This window comes from Sinohyriopsis cumingii, chromosome 19, assembly GCF_028554795.1.
Source record: "Sinohyriopsis cumingii isolate HCF-2022 chromosome 19, ASM2855479v2, whole genome shotgun sequence".
Lineage (NCBI taxonomy): Eukaryota > Metazoa > Mollusca > Bivalvia > Unionida > Unionidae > Sinohyriopsis > Sinohyriopsis cumingii.
In genome coordinates, this window is record NC_142979.1 from 44,040,017 (window position 1) to 44,057,507 (window position 17,491).

The 17,491-nt window shown below is 34.6% G+C and overlaps 1 protein-coding gene across 1 annotated transcript; it reads right to left on the bottom strand.

Annotated features, from left to right (window-relative positions):
• Positions 1-803: 803 nt before the first annotated feature.
• Positions 804-17,014, bottom strand: LOC149775600 (sulfotransferase 1B1-like). Its single transcript, XM_089943752.1, has 5 exons — positions 16,757-17,014; positions 13,494-13,814; positions 7,575-7,678; positions 1,478-1,661; positions 804-1,091 (listed from the first exon to the last, which is right to left on the bottom strand). Exons 1-5 carry the CDS (start codon positions 16,926-16,928, stop codon positions 982-984), a joined length of 891 nt encoding a protein of 296 aa, XP_089799878.1. The 5' UTR covers positions 16,929-17,014; the 3' UTR covers positions 804-981.
• Positions 17,015-17,491: the final 477 nt, after the last annotated feature.

Sequence of the window (17,491 nt, forward strand, 5' to 3'; positions counted from 1 at the left end):
ACAACAATTATGCAAAACGTAAGATTATTTTGAATGATGGCTGCGTCTGTGTTTACGCGCAAATCTTGAAATGTAGCCAAACTTACATAATTCGTTTGTGCATGCATGATTTCGGCACCATTTGTATCAACATACGGACCAGCAGCACTCATAGAATCTATGTCCAGGAAAGAGTGGTCTGTGTACGTTTAAAGCTAGGCTTTATATAGTTTAATGAAACTGGATGATGTAGAAGAAGATTGTTTACCTGTCGATCGTAAGGGTTCCCATAATCCGTCATTCCTGTTCCAAAAAATATAATTTTCCATAATTAAAGGATTAACATGAGGATTAACATGTCGGATTACACATTACACAGACAACTTTTTTCACGTGTATCATTTGAGTGGTGTGGCGCTGCGTGATGATATAACTAGTTTGAAATTATTCGTCCGCGAAACCAATTAGTCAATTACATGTCGCAATCATCATACGAACGAACAATAATCGATATATAAAACACTCCATAAAGATATGAGATCAAGTCAAGCTTTGGATAGGCTTTCAAGATCTAATGTCTAAGCTAAACATCGGTACCAAATTTATTACGCTGCGCGAAATGTAGCATGAAATATCAGCGTTGATTCTTAAATAGGTCGCGCGAGAAAGGAGAGAAGTGTCCTTCCCTTGTAATATATTATATGTACAACATACTGTTAAATCGTAAGCAACAATACAATACCCTATGGTGCTCCCATGTAAAAGAAATGTGACAACCTAGACGATGCAGTGATATCATATGAAATAACAAATGCTTAGAAAGCATAGTTCAAACAATTTATTTATGAAACTAACAAAAGGATAGAACAAAGAGAAATTCCGTTTCACTTTCTTCGTTATGAAAAAGAATACTGTTAAATGATTGTTCTATAACTTTAAATATTTCTACAGATGCACGTTGATCATTATATGCAACCGTAATGTGCTATTGTAGGTGGTCGACTACGCGTATCTGGAGAGAAATCTAGACTTTTTCATTCGCTCCCGGAATCGTGCATCAAAGGATTCACTTTGGGCAACCGTAAAATGGTTCTTCCAGTCACCAACTATACCTGTAGGGGAAAAAAGCGATATAAAGAATCCCATAGAAATGTTAATAGCTGTTCATTTCATTATCGATACTACTGATCTGAAGTGAAATATGTCTTTCAATTTACTCATGAGTACGAAATTGGAAGGACTAAGAAAAAATTCATTCAGAAAATAAGTTACAGAGACGACATCACATCTGCCAATGTATGATTTCAAGCCATATAAATTATATACTGTGTGGAAACAAAGAATGTGAAGAACATTAACGTATCAGTTTATACTAATGCAAGCATTGCAAGCCAAAATGTGATATAGCTAAAAATATACTTCTAAGACGTTATATAGTATACATGTATCCATACAAGTCATTGTAATTGTACAGTTTCTCAGTGTAATAACTTTTTACCTTTGCGGTAGAATGATTGATTCACGTGTTTCATCATTTTCATTTTCATTTGTTCGCTATAAATAAGGTGTTCGTTCGTTTTAATATGTCTGAAGTCAACTCGTGCAGAAATAGCTTGCACAATATTTTCCGCAAGAGGGATTTCTAAAAATTCCGCAATCCTCTTGATGCCTTCGACACTGTTCTGTTAACGAATGAGAAAAAAATCATTTCATTAAGTTAGAAAACATTTAATAAAGACATCAATAATGGATAAGTCAGACTTGTAGACTATAATAACTGAAAAAAGTTTTCTTTGCTTTATTCTTTTTCTTTTTGAACAACATAGCCATTGTAGAGATAAAATCTCCATTTTTGTTCGTGGAAAAACCATATAGCACCATGTCATATTTTAGGCTTGAGACGGTTTTATAGAGGAATATTATTAACCCTTTCACATGGCATCGCTTGGAATTAATTATTCATCTGCTTGGTGAATAGTAAGCACTGCATTAGCAAAGCACTGATGTAAATGGTAAATGTAATCACTCAGTTACACGATAATTATTAATTGACCTAGGTGACGCACATTTTGCTAAGACAAACATTTAAATAACATTTAATTATAGATATCTTCCCCCAGAGTTTGCTGTTCTATAAAATACAGCAGATTATTAAATCTTGCCAGTTGGTCTACAAAACAAGAGATATGTTTCGCTCGATAAGTGAGGAAATTACTCATAATTCACAAGAAATTTCCAACGTACCTTAAATACGAGCTTTCTTAAGCCTTAAGTATCTTCTGTTTTCTTCTATTTCATCAGATGAATAGATTTAATGATTATGATGTAAAAGTGTTATTGTTTTCATTTTGACAAATTAATTATACCTCTCCTACTGTGACAAAAATGAAAATGTTTTGTGTATCGTTAGCATATTATTCGATGACAAACCTATTAATTACGTTGTAGTTCGGCCTAATCATATATACAAAGCCAAAGGTCATCAGCAATAATCGTATTCCAGATAGGAACATTTTCATTTTGCGACCAAGTTCCAAAAGAAAATTTAACTAATTCCATAATTTCCTTGCAAAACTGTTCACTAACCAAAGTAACAAATCCAGTACAAGAATGTAACATTCATAATGATCTTGCTATGATTAGAACACAACACCTTCAATTAAGTGATGTTACTTACGATATGCATTAAATTAAGAGAGACTGCTATGTTGCAAGTATTTATCTCTGAGTCTAAAAAATAATATTCAATGTACTCAACATACTTTTACCTACATATTTTATAACTGGTGTTTTTACGAATAATTTATTATACTTCATACCCGTTCATCATTCAATGTTTTCCTGCAACCTGATTTGAGTTTATACTGATTGAAGGAGACTGTATTTTGTGTGGTGTTTTAAGGAGCGTATATATTTTAGGCCTATATGCGTATTTACATTTTTGTTTAATAATAGGGACCCAAACGAATAGATGAAAGAAGTTAACATTCTTTTCAGTTGTATCATCGACAACCCTGTGTCGTTGATCTTGCCTACCCGGTCGTTATCGGACAACATCCGCATAGTGGTTTTCAAAAACAAACTCGAATGTCTTTTATAATAACATAACCTGACAATGCACACAAAAGTGTTTAGTTCAACAAATATTTTCCATACTACCCGATTTTTAATTATTTTTCAAATACCTTTTTCCTTGTATAAAAATTAATATCGTAAACAAGGAAATAACAAAAACTGTCATCCAATTCTTTGCCAAACTTACTCTTTCTCGTCTTTTGTATAAGATTGCATGACTGCTATATGATTAAGAGATCATAAATACATACTACATCGTACGACAATAATGAGTGATCTTTGTGTATCGTTCACTTTATGGAGCCCGTCAGAAGGATTTACGATTTCTCAATTATGTTTGTGCATCTCCCTTTACATACACAAAAATATTTTCACACACACCAAAATATAAAACGACTAAAACATTTCGTTGATAGTATTATAAACACATATTTTGAATGATTCAATAAAATATTTATTAATGTGTTTGTTTTTTGCTTCTGAGCCACATTATGCATTAGTTCCTTGGCCTCGAAAGCCAGTGACTAACCTTTGTCAGCGGTCAGTCTTAGAGAAGCCTTCCACAGGACAAGTACATATTTTGATGAACCTTCGGACAAACAAGCTAAGCCAGCTACACAGTTAGAGCTTCCGTCTCGATTGCGGGAGGTCGTGGGTGCGAACCCCGGCCGAGTCGTACAAAAGACTTCAAATATGGTACTAACAGCTACCTCGCTTGGCGCTCAGCATTAAGAGGTTAGTGTTAGAACTGGTCGGCCTGGTGTGGGGATAATTTGACTGGGTGGGACACGATGCCACATGTCTGCGACATGATACCCCAGTGCTAGACAACATAAAAAGTGCCACATGGAAGACATCATTGCGATATGACTCAAAAAGTGTTAACGCTACGTTAAAAATCCAAATAACACACACACACACACACACACACACACACACACACACACACACACTTTTCGACATCAGGTATCATTGTTAAAAGTAAATAATCAAATTTAAATTATTGTTGCAGTTTGATCATATGCGTACATGTACTGGGTTAATGTATCGACGATATTATTCATTGGATTGCTTCTTATATAACTATTTAATAACGGAAGGTAACTTTGTTCCATATTGGCAGGCAGCTGTTTGCTGTATTCGAATTAGCTGTATGCAATTTACGGATATTGATTGCTAGTTTGCATGTTTCCTGCTGAGTTACACTAGGTCAGGACGGTATATTTAATACACTCGAAACAGACATGACTTATTTTCTCTTTATTAGAGTTACCATTTAAGTAATTTAATTATAAGGATAGATCGGTAAATTTTGTACGTTCAAGTATGTATGAACTGAAACAAAGCGGTGCTAACTTAAGGTTATATTCTTAGCGGATCATTCAGTTCGCACATCATTTGAATAGATAACATTTCAACGAACGTAAAAAATAAATGGGCATTCCTTAATTATATCAAACAATAACGTTTAGGTTATTTTGACTTGTTTGTATGTCATCTTCATGAAGACTCAGAAAGTTTGTAACTCATGAAACTGGAGTTGCATATACATAAATTGATCTCTTAGTGGTATTTGATTCAAAGTGAAGGGTTAACAATATGTGTGGCATTGGTCTCTTTTTCAGCGCATACTCATATATGGAAGAGCTGAGGCACGGAGAAGGTCCATATTCTATGATTTTCTTCTTGTTAGACATTGTTACGTTTGAACCAGATCATCAGTATTTCCAAGACTTACAGCATATTGAATATTGTCAATCCGATTAAAAGACGCCAGCATATATTTATAACAGTAGTAATTACCTTTAACACGATCAATCTCTGTAAATTGCATTTTGAAATAATTCAAACGGTCTCAATTTCCACAAACTTCGTACTAAATGTTCCATCTTGTCTTAACCACCATTCTAAAGAGCAACGCATGGACGCCATAAACAGGAAGACTGCTGATTGGCCAATAATTGGAGTATTTCAAGGTCATTATCCGAGCTAGATTTTAACCAATGAAACATTCTCTGCCTTTAAATATATTACAACAATATGCAAAGTGAAAGTTGGTAAGTTTATCTTGTGAAAAGTAATAATATACTTACATAAATTTCTGATGGCATCTTCCTTTCCCAATGGAAGAATGAAAGGAGTGTTTATACACACACCATACCCTAACATAAACATACTGTAAATCACACACAAGAAGACAAGGGCAGGATTGTTTATATACACGCTACACCTTCACACTAACATACTGTACAATCAGACACACGTGAAGAGATGGTAGGAGTCTTTATCGACACACTACTATACCAACACAGAAACATATTGTACAATCACAAACAAGTAGACAAGGGTAGGAGTGTTTGTACACATGCTATACCCACATATACACTATCTGTACAATCACGCACAAGTAGACAAGGGTAAGAGTGTTTATAGACTCGCTACTATTCCCTCACAAAACATACCATATTATCACATATAACAGGGAAGTGAGGTGTTTTAAGTTTTAGTTGCAAATATACTAATACACGTTATCAAATATAAAAATAGCAATGATTCAAATTTTACAACGTTGTAACGTAAGACTAGAGCTCCACTGACTTAGTACCGTATCATTTTGCCACAGAGGGACACTCCGTTCCTGAAGGCAATTTATAATCATGATGTTCCCAAAACCGGTATTCTATTGACCAGGTATCCGGACTCGTTGACTATTTTTGGCTTTTTAATGCGTACATGATGCACAGAACAAAGTATCACATGAAAATTTTTCAAAATAATGAAGATAAATATAAATTTCAACACATTTACTCACTAAAAGCGTCGTTTCCTACTAATTAACCTAGTCAAATGATTAGCATCTTTAGCTCTTGTGCCCATAGTGAAGACCGTCAAATATTGTAAAATAGACTCAGCAAACTCGAATTCCAGAAAGCTATGGTTCGAGCAGCAATCAATTTCATAATCTGTCAACTGAGTTCAGACAACCAATAAAATAAGATGTACTTTTTAAATTCTTTAAACTTTTTGTTTTATCGTTTGCCCGCTTTAAGGAATTTTGTAATATTGTTTGTACTGAATGGGGAGCATACATCACGTGTTACTGACGTCATTTTACAATAAATACAACACTAGTTTTTTGTAAACTTATGAATAACAAAATGCCAATGAAAATGTCTAACATAGAATATATTATTATTCATGAATTCATAAGCGTGTAACCTAATGTTCATCTTCCTTGCCCTATATGACGCAAAATAATATAATTACCTGCATCCTACTTTTCTCTCTTTTACCGTCCATTATGTGCCTCTATTTCTTTATAGTAATGTTAGTTTCACATCGCTCCCTACAAGGTAATGTTAATGTCGTCTCTCACTCTCTGCAATGTTATTACCGTCCACCATGTTCCTCTATTACTCCAGAGTAATCTTAATTCCATGTGTCTTCCTACAGGGTAACGTTAATGCCGTCTCTCACTCTCAAAATATATCGTGCACCCATCACGAAATAATAATAATAATAATAATAATAATAATAATATTTGTATGATTATTTTTATTATTGTTAATAATAACAATAAGAAGAAGAAGACAAAGAAAATGAAGAAAATGAAGAAAATTAAGAGGATGAAGAAGAATTATGTTCGTATTATCTATTGCAATCTTGTCTTAAGAAACTCATAAAGAAGACAACATTATCTCTGTTTCAAGCACTCGTATGTGGGGAATGTGAGGACAACTCTAACAAGATTAATATGTAGTCCCAGATGAGCTCTTCCACTTGTAAAAATGTTATCATTTACCCCAATGTAAATCTTATGGACCATGTTAGACAGGATATCCAGTTTGAAGCCACAATGGCCGCTGTCTAATGATAATCTTATGGACCATGTTAGACAGGATATCCCGTTTGAAGCCACAATGCCCCCCCCCCCCCGCTGACCTATGGGCGGCTATATAATTATTATTTGACGCTCAAATGCCACATACAACTACTTTTAAGTAGTGAAGGAAATCGCAAAGATTTTACTACTATGCGGGTACTATATTCACAGTAAAGTGTCAAAACAAATTCTCAAATCAAGATAAAGTCCATGTGTGAGGTCGGTTCAACTATCTTAAAACGGTGTTAAACACTGGAAAACATGATTATGCACACATACGAGAAAACGACTACTAACCGTCGAGATCAGATTTTGTTGGCAAGAACTCGGCTGGGATTTTCATATTACACATAATAATTGCACATGATGGATTTTATTCGTCTTACTCAGCTTTTCCTCTCTCTCTCTCTCTCTCTCTCTCTCTCAGACATAATGCATACATGTGCATATACCAAAAATCACACAATTATAGCTAAATGAACGTCATCACTTAATTGTATACAAAAAGATTTTTTTTTATAACTGACAACATGTCTGCTCGATCGGCTATATACTGCAATAGAAGTATTTTTCGTATTTTATTTTGGTCTGTCTGTCTGTAGTAAACCGTCGTAAGTTGTCAAAACCATACGTCTACCTGCTTTAGATCTTCGTAGTGAACGACAAGTAGCGGAACGTTAGGATTTCCTTGGAGAAATATGTCCCAATTTTCCATATACTCAAGTATGCCACCATATGTCACTGAAAAAGAAACAACATAATCAGAACAATTTAGTGTGGATTTTTTTTTAATGAAGAGAAATTTATTTCAGACTACCCACAACTTCTTATTTTCTTTTGCTTCTCTTTGTATTCCTTTTTCTGTTTTTCATCTTCTACTAATTTTGTTTTAGGATACAAAGCAGCGCCATTCTTATTAATTTTAACACCCATAACTCTTACGATTCTACGTCAGGAGCACGTGAAGTACGAAAGAAACAACAGTGGTAACTAGGTTCTACCTGTGTGTTTTTGGTTGACCACATCGTTCCTTCAAAGGAATGCTTATAATAGAAATACGGACAAAAACTTGATACGCTTCGATCACTACCATACTGGAGGTAACTTTTCTATTGGCAATGTTGTATGAAAATGATATAACCCACGCTAAAATGATCGCAGGTCATCACAACAATTTTCCCTGTCGGAACGGCTCGAAGTATTTTGAAAACTTCGACTAATTATCTCGATTCACTAAGATTGAAATATAATGCAGAATAGCGCTACGTCATGTCGTCAGATTCTGAATTTTTTTAATATAGGGATAGACTAGTCTAGAACACTGATTCAGATGAACTAAAAAATTTGGTTCACTCGGGTCTTATCATTCATCTTGATTTAAATTCTTAAATTGTGCCTTAATAAAATTTCTGAAAAATTAATATTTAAAATCTTGGATTATTTTTCACCATTAAATCCAAAGGCCTGCATTGAATAAAGACGTGGCAATCACCCTTTTGATTAAGCCTAATAGCGAAGTTTAATAATTTAACGCTTGTGATGATGTAAGAGCACAATTATTAAATGTACTTGAATGACCAAAGACTGTATAGAATTACTTTAACTGGAACGTTTTCGGCTTTTTCTCTTTTTTACAAAATCAGAAAACGCAAGGAACAAAAGGTAGTCACAGATGAACCAGTGCACCTCTGAGTGGTAGGTTCTTATCAGAATGCATTATTATTGTAGCACATACAAGAAGCAATCAAAATATTAACCCTTGGGCCGCCACTGCAGCTTCCATTCTATAGAACCCTTGCCTACTTGTTTTGGTCCCCCTACACAAACAAATGATATTTCTGGAAACTTTAGGAATCAATCTACTGATAAGACGGATCAGAAATCCTTATCTCTACCTACGTGCACTTACTGCAAGAAAATATAGCACTTTATTTCTGTTTGCTACAGATAGAAACATGAGTATCAGAATAATGATAGAACTATTCCAAATGTTCTTATTTCTAAGATATCAAATCCATGTATCGACAGCAGCAAGTATGTTGGGTAAAAGTAATCCCAGTTTGATTTTATTATAGAGAATTGTGAACCATTCGTTACGATAGGTTCTATATCACTTATTAGTGATTCTGCCAAGTTTACCCCTGTTAAAATTTCAAGGGACACATCAGCTCTTTCGTCGTCTTTTAGTATCAGGTAATTTGCCTTAGGTGGCACTATACAGTTTCGTATTTTGCATAGGGTTAGGATTTTAAAGAAAACGAATGTCCCCGGGTTTCCTCACTGGTTATACTGGCTATTTAAAAAAGACCTTGTATATCTTAGGTATAATGCAAAGAACCTTTAATTCCCTTTATTTTGGTGTATGATTGATGGGTGTACTATGGGTTATAGAGTATACAGCTTGGCCTTACTCCAGATGTGCACCTTTAAAAAAAAGTGCTAGCTCCACTTGGTCATTTTCACTTCTTGAACTTAAAAGGTAAATTGTATTTTAAAAAAAGAGCTGATAACATTCTATTACATTTTATGTATTTGGTAATTTATTCATTGCACTTTCAGAAGCTGGTATTGTCTAGTCTGTCAAAATTCATTTTCTCTATTTTAATAGCTGTTATGTATAGTGTACTTTAGACTAATTCAGTCTTAACACAAGGGAGCAGTCATTTTAGTTAGCAGTGTGCTTAAATCATGTAAAATTTCCAAAAGTACAATATCCAAAAGAAATATCATCCACATTACATTAATGTAGCATAGAGGTATGCAAACATTCTCTCCACTGTGCATGTTTTAAATGCGAACTACTTCACCTTACTTACGTCACTCTCTCAAAAGTACATATTATCTGGTGAGCGCCACTTTAATCTGAGAAGTCATCTTCTTGTAAAAGTGCTCTTATTCAAGCGGAAGAGTTACATTTTCACTTTGTGTTGTGGGAAAATAGATTATTTGTTGAATTTCACAAAACTTGTTTGGTTTTGGCTCTATTATGTTTCTAAATGTTATGACCAAACAGTCGTACGGTTTTGATTATGGATTGTTTCTTCCCCAGAACAGAGATAATTCTTGTTTCACTGCATCTACGGTTTGTACAATATTATATTTTGAATATGTTTAAGACTAAAATGTGATGATGATGTTTATATATTCTCTTCCTTTTTATATTTTTATGTCAATTTGTTTGTTGTTGCTTGCTGCTTGCATCCATCGTCTAAGTATCCGCCATTAAAATTTAATGATCTTTCATACATTGTTATCGTTATTCCCCTTTTTATAAAATATTTTAATTCTAGTAACTGAATTTCAACATAACAACGGCTATTATATCAGTTTACTTCATGTGCTCGTGATGCAAGAATTATTTCATAGTGGGTTCCAGAATGAACATCTGATTTGCCCCGGTATAAAAACATTTTCTATTCAGAAAATATGACCATTCCTGGTGAACACCAACGAGTTCATAGATGCTTATGCATCTTTATAAATACATGGATCCTCAACACCAATATTGAATAATATTGCGCAGAGCATGACATTTCATGCTAGGAACGTGCACAACCTCGCAGACCTACACGAGATTGTTGTACGTGCATTATTTTATGATTTATTAACCTTTGCAAACTAAATATAAACTTTCCGAAACTGCATATCATTCATATTTTATATCCCTATAACACGATTTACGCTCGCGTAAGGACATTTATAGGAGGTGTGATTGGGTCTACAATTTCCCGCCAGATTTGTCGTGTAACGCGCTGTCACGGGCCAGAATATATAAAGTTATTAGTCACGTGATCTGTCCAGCCAATCGCAATGCTTTCGCACCGGCTGTGCACGAAGGGATTCTCTCTGCTAGGGACGTTGGCGTCGGTTGAGCCAATTTCCTTCCGGGGTAAGGCTGTGTTTTCTTTTATGGCAGAAAATTTTCACCTTTGTTATCGGTTCACGTTGTTAGAATTTCCTGGAATTTTTACCACGACGAAACGTCCTGAAAGTTAAGTATTTACTTATATTAAATTGTTTCCATTCCACAAATTCTGCTAACATTTCTTTTGTTACACATTATGTCACTGTCATACTGGGTAATTCCATTTATAAAATATTGCAGCGTTATTTGAAATTAGAAATAGACGATCGATTACGTCCCGATTTTAATATTCGGCACTATTCTTGAATGTATATGCATGGGGTTGGGGACAGAATATTCGACACAATTATCAGGTTTGATCTCTCTGTCGGACACAAAATTAAACCAGAGAACCATAAAGCAATATGTAGATATACTTAGCATTGTCTCTTGCATAAATTCTTTTCATCAACATATGTGCCTAAGAGTTCGTTATCAGTCTATTGTCCTTGGTTTACTGTTAAAATACTTTCGAGCAGGATTTGCAAACGACTTGTTTGTTTTCTTTCAATTGTTTCCGTACCACTAGCTTGTTTTCCAGCTGTTCCGTACCACTGGATTGTGTTTCTAGCCATCTGGTTCCATACCACTGGATTTTATGTTAGCACTCTGTTTCCCATTTGGCTCCGTACCACTGCAATTTATGATTACCAGTTCGATTCCGTATGACTGGCCTGTGTGTTTACCAGTTGGTTCCTCATCACTGGATTTTATGTTTACCAGTTGATTCCGTATCATTGTGTGTGTGCTACTTTGTCTTTCATGTATCGTGGTTTGCACAGACCTAGATCTCTGGGTATCGACCTTGCTTTGCTGACATATAATTCACTCGACCCGGACTAATCTGTGTCGACCTGCTTCTTCGAGAGCCAGGAGCGTATGAGGGTACTCTAACAGCTCCAACAGCGCATTCTGAAAGTACGCGTATCTGTTTTAAAGTTTCTTCCCAATCCTCCATACATGCTGGATAAATCCTATTTACCGGTTGAGTATGAGGGTGCTCTACTGCCGCGGCACTAAAGAATTCATTTGTTTAATTTAAATAGTAGTTGTAACTGAAAGTGAATATGGTAGTGTTATGCTGCATATGAATGCGAAATGCTGCATGCGAAGATATACACTAGGACGTAGGTTTTACACGCGTGATTAATTTATATGTGTAGGATGTATTCTTCCCGATATCAAGTCGTATTGTTAGGGTACCTTTTGTGATTTTTAGCTGTAATAGATGATTGATCAATATAAAATAATTTGGGAATATGTAATTTGATTTAGGGGTTTTGTTTTTTTATTATGCCGCGTAGATACCTTTCACGGCTTTGGTTAATAATCTTGGCCCAGTTTTATCATTAATTTCACATTTATTGATTGTTACATAATTAGTTAGTAATTGACTATTGTAATATTTATTATCAAGAAAGCTTTTTAAATGGTTTCACCTATCCTTTTCATTAAAAAAGTTAGTAACATTGAGTTCACTGTTGAAATAATAGGCAGGGGAACATTACGTTTGATACCACCACCCTATTGATCAAAGAGGCACAGTAAAAGTTAAACACAGTTACTCATGAAATGAGAAAGTATTTAATGGATTTGAGAAATCACTTAAATTTCAAACTGAAAACATCGGTTCTCCTAAAAGTCTCAAAATATTTCTGACGCTTGCAAAGGAATACTTGTACGTAACACATTTACACACACTAGTAAATGAATGAAAAATGATATTTTTTAAATCCGATATTTTCCAAAAGCTGTATTTTATCTGAATATCTTGCAAAACTTCCCAGTTTGCCACCACGCATTCCTTAATAACACGTGTCAAACATGTAATTAACAGATCATACATTTAATTAGTTTTGACATGCAACATGCTGTTAATATAATTTAATTCTTTAAATAATTACTCTAGAATTTTGGTACATTCCATACTGACGGAAACTACCAATGTACCGGGGCAGCGAGAAAGCCATGAGCTTCGCACCACTGGAAAATATACAGGTAATGCCGCGCACCTATGTGTGTATATATTATTCATTTAAGAACATGAATAGATCCATATTATGTCCAGTTCTTCGCTTTCATTAAAGTGTTTCATCATATTTATATAATTTCTTCATATTTTCAGATGACATGAAAAAATATTATTAAAGCCCATGCAAAGAGACCTTATGGAACATAAAAAAGCCATCGACCCATCGGGTAAAACAATCAATAATTTATTATCACAAAAACACACGTTTAATATCGTTAGATTCCTTTTTAGAAGTGGTATGTTAGTGCTTTCAAGCTCATTCAGACCCTCGTATAAAACTAATAAAGCACATCAGAACATCTTGTAAAACACATAAACATGTAATTTCGAGTACACACTTTTTAAAGCATTGGGTAGCTTGTAAACATGACTTGTATAGTTTCTACTAGCTCATCAAAATCCCATAAAAACACATCAAAGCACATCTGAGTAGCTTCTGAAACACATACAAAACTATTTTTGGAGAAGAAAAAAAAACACACAATTATATCATTAGTTTGATTGTAGAAGCATGCAAAGGTTTTTATATTAAATGGTGCTACGGTGTGAAATTATCGCTTTCTGGCTGTGCCAGAACCACCAATTCCACATTACATCTCTCATCTCCTCTCAATACATACCTTTCCCATCTAAAAACATTTCCAGGAAGTTGTCCCATGGCCCATTATAATCTGAGATCTTGGTGATTTTCACGTGGTGGAAATACGACACCGTCACGTCCCGAGGGTCTCGCACGGGTAACAAAATCTTGCATTTCTTCTGAAATATTTCCACAGGTAACATGGAAGGAGGGAGGTGTGAGTTGAGAAGTCTTGGAGATGGCAAGGAATCAATCTCCTCTGTAAGCCTGGCCTCCAGCATGGCTATCGTTTTTGTTTTTGCTACGGCTTCTACAGTTCCATATATAATCTTGTTGCAGATCTCCCATAACCAGTGGGTACCTACAGGATATACAAACGTTAAGCATTTAAAAGTTGAAGTGTTTATTCTTTGTACGAGAAGAACTTAACCATGGTTGATTACTTTGGATTGGTTTTTCTATGCTAAAACAACACATATATGTTATTAGGCCCGACGTAATTGCACTGAGTCATTTATCTTCTACATATCTGATCCCACAGGGCCTTTATGCTAGGTGGAGAACACATGTAGCCACTCCTTATCTGTCCAAAAATCATTAATTAGCATATGTTTCAACGAGTAATTAGATGTTTTGCCTCTGCCCTAAGACAGATTTTCATGGTCTGCAATATTATATACATAAGGTAAAGAAGAAAACAACCTTTCCTTCTTGTTTTATTATTGCACGAGGATGAAGAGTCTTGAAGAATGTTCACAGAGCTGCTATCAATTTGATTTAGTAGTAGAAGTGGAACGTGTGATGCCTGCCATTCGTGATTAAATTTTCGAGACGTACATGTGACTATTGTACTGCTCCTTTCCACGTCATAATTTTAGCCCACTCTAAGCACATAATTACTGCTATAAACGCTGCAAATTCCTGTCAAATTATGTTTCTTACATATGGACGAACAGTTAAGTTATATACATATAGAAATGATGATAACAATGAGCAGAATTTATAAGACTGATTTTTGCAAATTAAAATGAGCCAATTCATATATGTCAATCATCTCATTTATTCTTGACGATGTGCAGATTTGTTAAGTGACTGTCACACTTTTCAGGTTTATCGAGTGTATGGTGTAGGATGCAAAATATACATGGCGCACATCGTTCCCTCGGTAAAGTGTGAAGAAGGAAACAAGCTGGTCTTGAATGTATCCCTCTCCTCTTGGAAGCTTTATAAACTCGCATTCGAACTCGTTATACAAAAGTAGCGAATTCAATACCCGTCAAAGCCATCTCAGTCGGCTGCTTATACCGGAATGCACGAGGTCGTATTGAGCAAATATTACTTCCAAGAGCACGGAAAGGATATTTTATATAATCAAACAAACAATACACCAATTAACAAAATTATATATATATATATATATATATATATATATATATATATATATATATATATATATATATATATGAAGAGCATAAACATTTAATTGCATAATGAAAACTGTTTATCAAATGAAACATTTTAACACTGACAAACAGATCTAAACAATTAATCTTTTAAGGTATACACTAGGCGATCTCGATGCTCGGTCAAACGTTTAAACTAACTGCATACGTAGCATGTGACCATATGGACTATGTTATGAATAAAGACACCTCCCTCCTTCCATGTCTGTGACTTTTTCGATGAATTTATGGATGTAAGTATAGCAAATTAGAAGTGAGACTCGTCTTACTAGTCCAGTGGATTTCTTCTAGTTTGTACGTTTGCATCTAGCGGTGTTCTGAGGTAAAATTTTGACATACTGGCATACTTTATTGTATTAATGTGCGAAGTTGACAGTCGTTCATTCACGGTTGAAATTTATTTATCAACGATTACCAGTATGCACATGATGTCTCACTTTGTCCAAATTAAACACGGTGACCTTAACAACTATCAAAGCGACGGTAAAGTCATGGTCATCTAGCATGCTCCTAAATCCAATCATTGATATGGTTGTAGAACGTGTCCTAACATGCATGTAAATAGGTTTAGATTAGCACATCAGGCTCTAAATAGATACGTAGCAAAATATCCGCTCGATATACCTGATAATAGTGATACTCGTTGCATGTTACAAGTAGACTTAGATATTCTAAGAGGATCACATAAAGACTACCCTTTAACACGGTAAAGTTTGTACCAACATGGAAAATGGTTTGTCTCCCGTATAACAATTAAAATTTTACAGAGATACAAAACCAAATATACTACATTTATCTGAAAGAGATTCATCAGTTTGTGTATCTATTAACGTATAATATAAAATATGTATACCGAGACAATATAAAAATTTGAAATGTGTTTTGCAAAACGAAATAAAACGTAATAAAAGGAGAAAAATCTTTTGTGGCCACAGGTGGGTTCAGTCCCACCACATTCTCGTTAAAAGCGCACCGCTTTAACCATCTAAGCTAAGCAAACTCACCATATAAATTCTTCGATAATGTATGAAAACAAGTGTAGTCTTCTTACGTAAGATTGTAATCATGAACCATATACTTTACCTCTTTTGTTAAAAATGTGAGATATCTTTGCTCATGCTACAAATGAAACACGCTTTAAATGAATAAAAAAAGCATCGTCTGCTTACATATCTTCATGTCAGGACATGACGGTACTGTGCGAAATGGCATTTTGCACGGTGATTTGTATATAGTCCTACTTATTGATGAAAATGAAGAACAAATCGCGTTGGCCTCAAAAAGGTTGAAAACAAAGCAACAGTCTTTGAATTTTTATATGATGTGTTACCCTCATCTTGAACCGAGAAGTGGGTGTGGCCAAAAGAAACAATGATTTTCTCTGGATATATATATATATATATATATATATATATATATATATATATATATATATATATATATATATATATATATATATATATAAAGAGGGAGATCCAGACAGACAGACATATATAGAGTGAATAAATATATAAAATGAATTGTATGTGCTGTGTATTATTGCGCCTTTGCGTATTATACAGTTTGCACATGATTTGTTTTTATTCGGTACATTCTTTTTTCAATTTTAAATATAAAGACTCGGTCCTTAATTTCATAAAAATCACGTACAACGTAATCACATAGTACTTTGTACCTTTATCTGACCAAATAGCATGAACAGCACTGACTTTCCGAAAGCTGATCTGTGACAATAGAAAACAATATTCTTACTGGTGTTAGGCCAATAACCTTAATATACAATAGAAATTCCTCATGTATACACAGAGAGAGAGAGAGAGAGAGAGAGAGAGAATTTTACCACATTTTGGGAATGCGCAAATAATCACATCGTCATTATAACACTTCAATTTTGGGAGATTATTGAGGACTTCTTGATGCTTTCCGATTTCGTGGAATGGAGGCAAACAGAAGTCCCCAAACTTATTAGTATTAATTGTGAATCCGTCTCTGTCAGCAAGCTGACTAGCCATGGCAAGCTCTATCTCGCAAAATTGACCGAGTTGTCGTATCTGGCCTAGTTGCGTTATATAATCTGTATTGTCGTTAAACACCGTACCATTAGCTTTAGACGTGTGTTGTCGTAATAAACGAGGCACGAATAACTCTATTCCCAGCTATACAAGTATTTCTACTTTCAGAGACTGACCATTTAAATGGGAAATGAAGGGATGACTTTCTTTTCTTGCAACAATGAATACACGTATATAAACAAAAACAGTCTATCAAAATCACACAGTATGCTTAGGGCCATAAGAAAGAAATTTATGACTTTAATTGAGATTTCTGTTGCGAAAATCTCGGCTTTTCAAATTATTACAGGTACATATAAACGTTAATGGATCAAACGATATTTGATAGACAGACTAAGGGACAAGAAGAAGAAATGATAGAAATAATTTGCATTTATTTGACCTTATGTGTTTTCCAGAAGGGGCAGCAATATAGGTAGATATGTGCTGCGACTGGGGAACAATTAAATTTCCAGTGGTCGAAAGTGAAAGAGATAATTGGGGTACAATAGAAATTTAATATG

What these genes read in the sequence shown, in the direction of transcription:
- LOC149775600 (XM_089943752.1), bottom strand. Translation starts at nt 16,928, where the DNA reads ATGGCTAGTCAGCTTGCTGACAGAGACGGATTCACAATTAATACTAAT. An exon ending in AATGTTTTTAGATGGGAAAG is followed by an intron (nt 7,679 to 13,493) that starts GTATGTATTGAG and finishes TTTCTTTTTCAG; the next exon opens with TGACATATGGTGGCATACTT. An exon ending in ACTACGAAGATCTAAAGCAG is followed by an intron (nt 1,662 to 7,574) that starts GTAGACGTATGG and finishes ATTCGTTAACAG; the next exon opens with AACAGTGTCGAAGGCATCAA.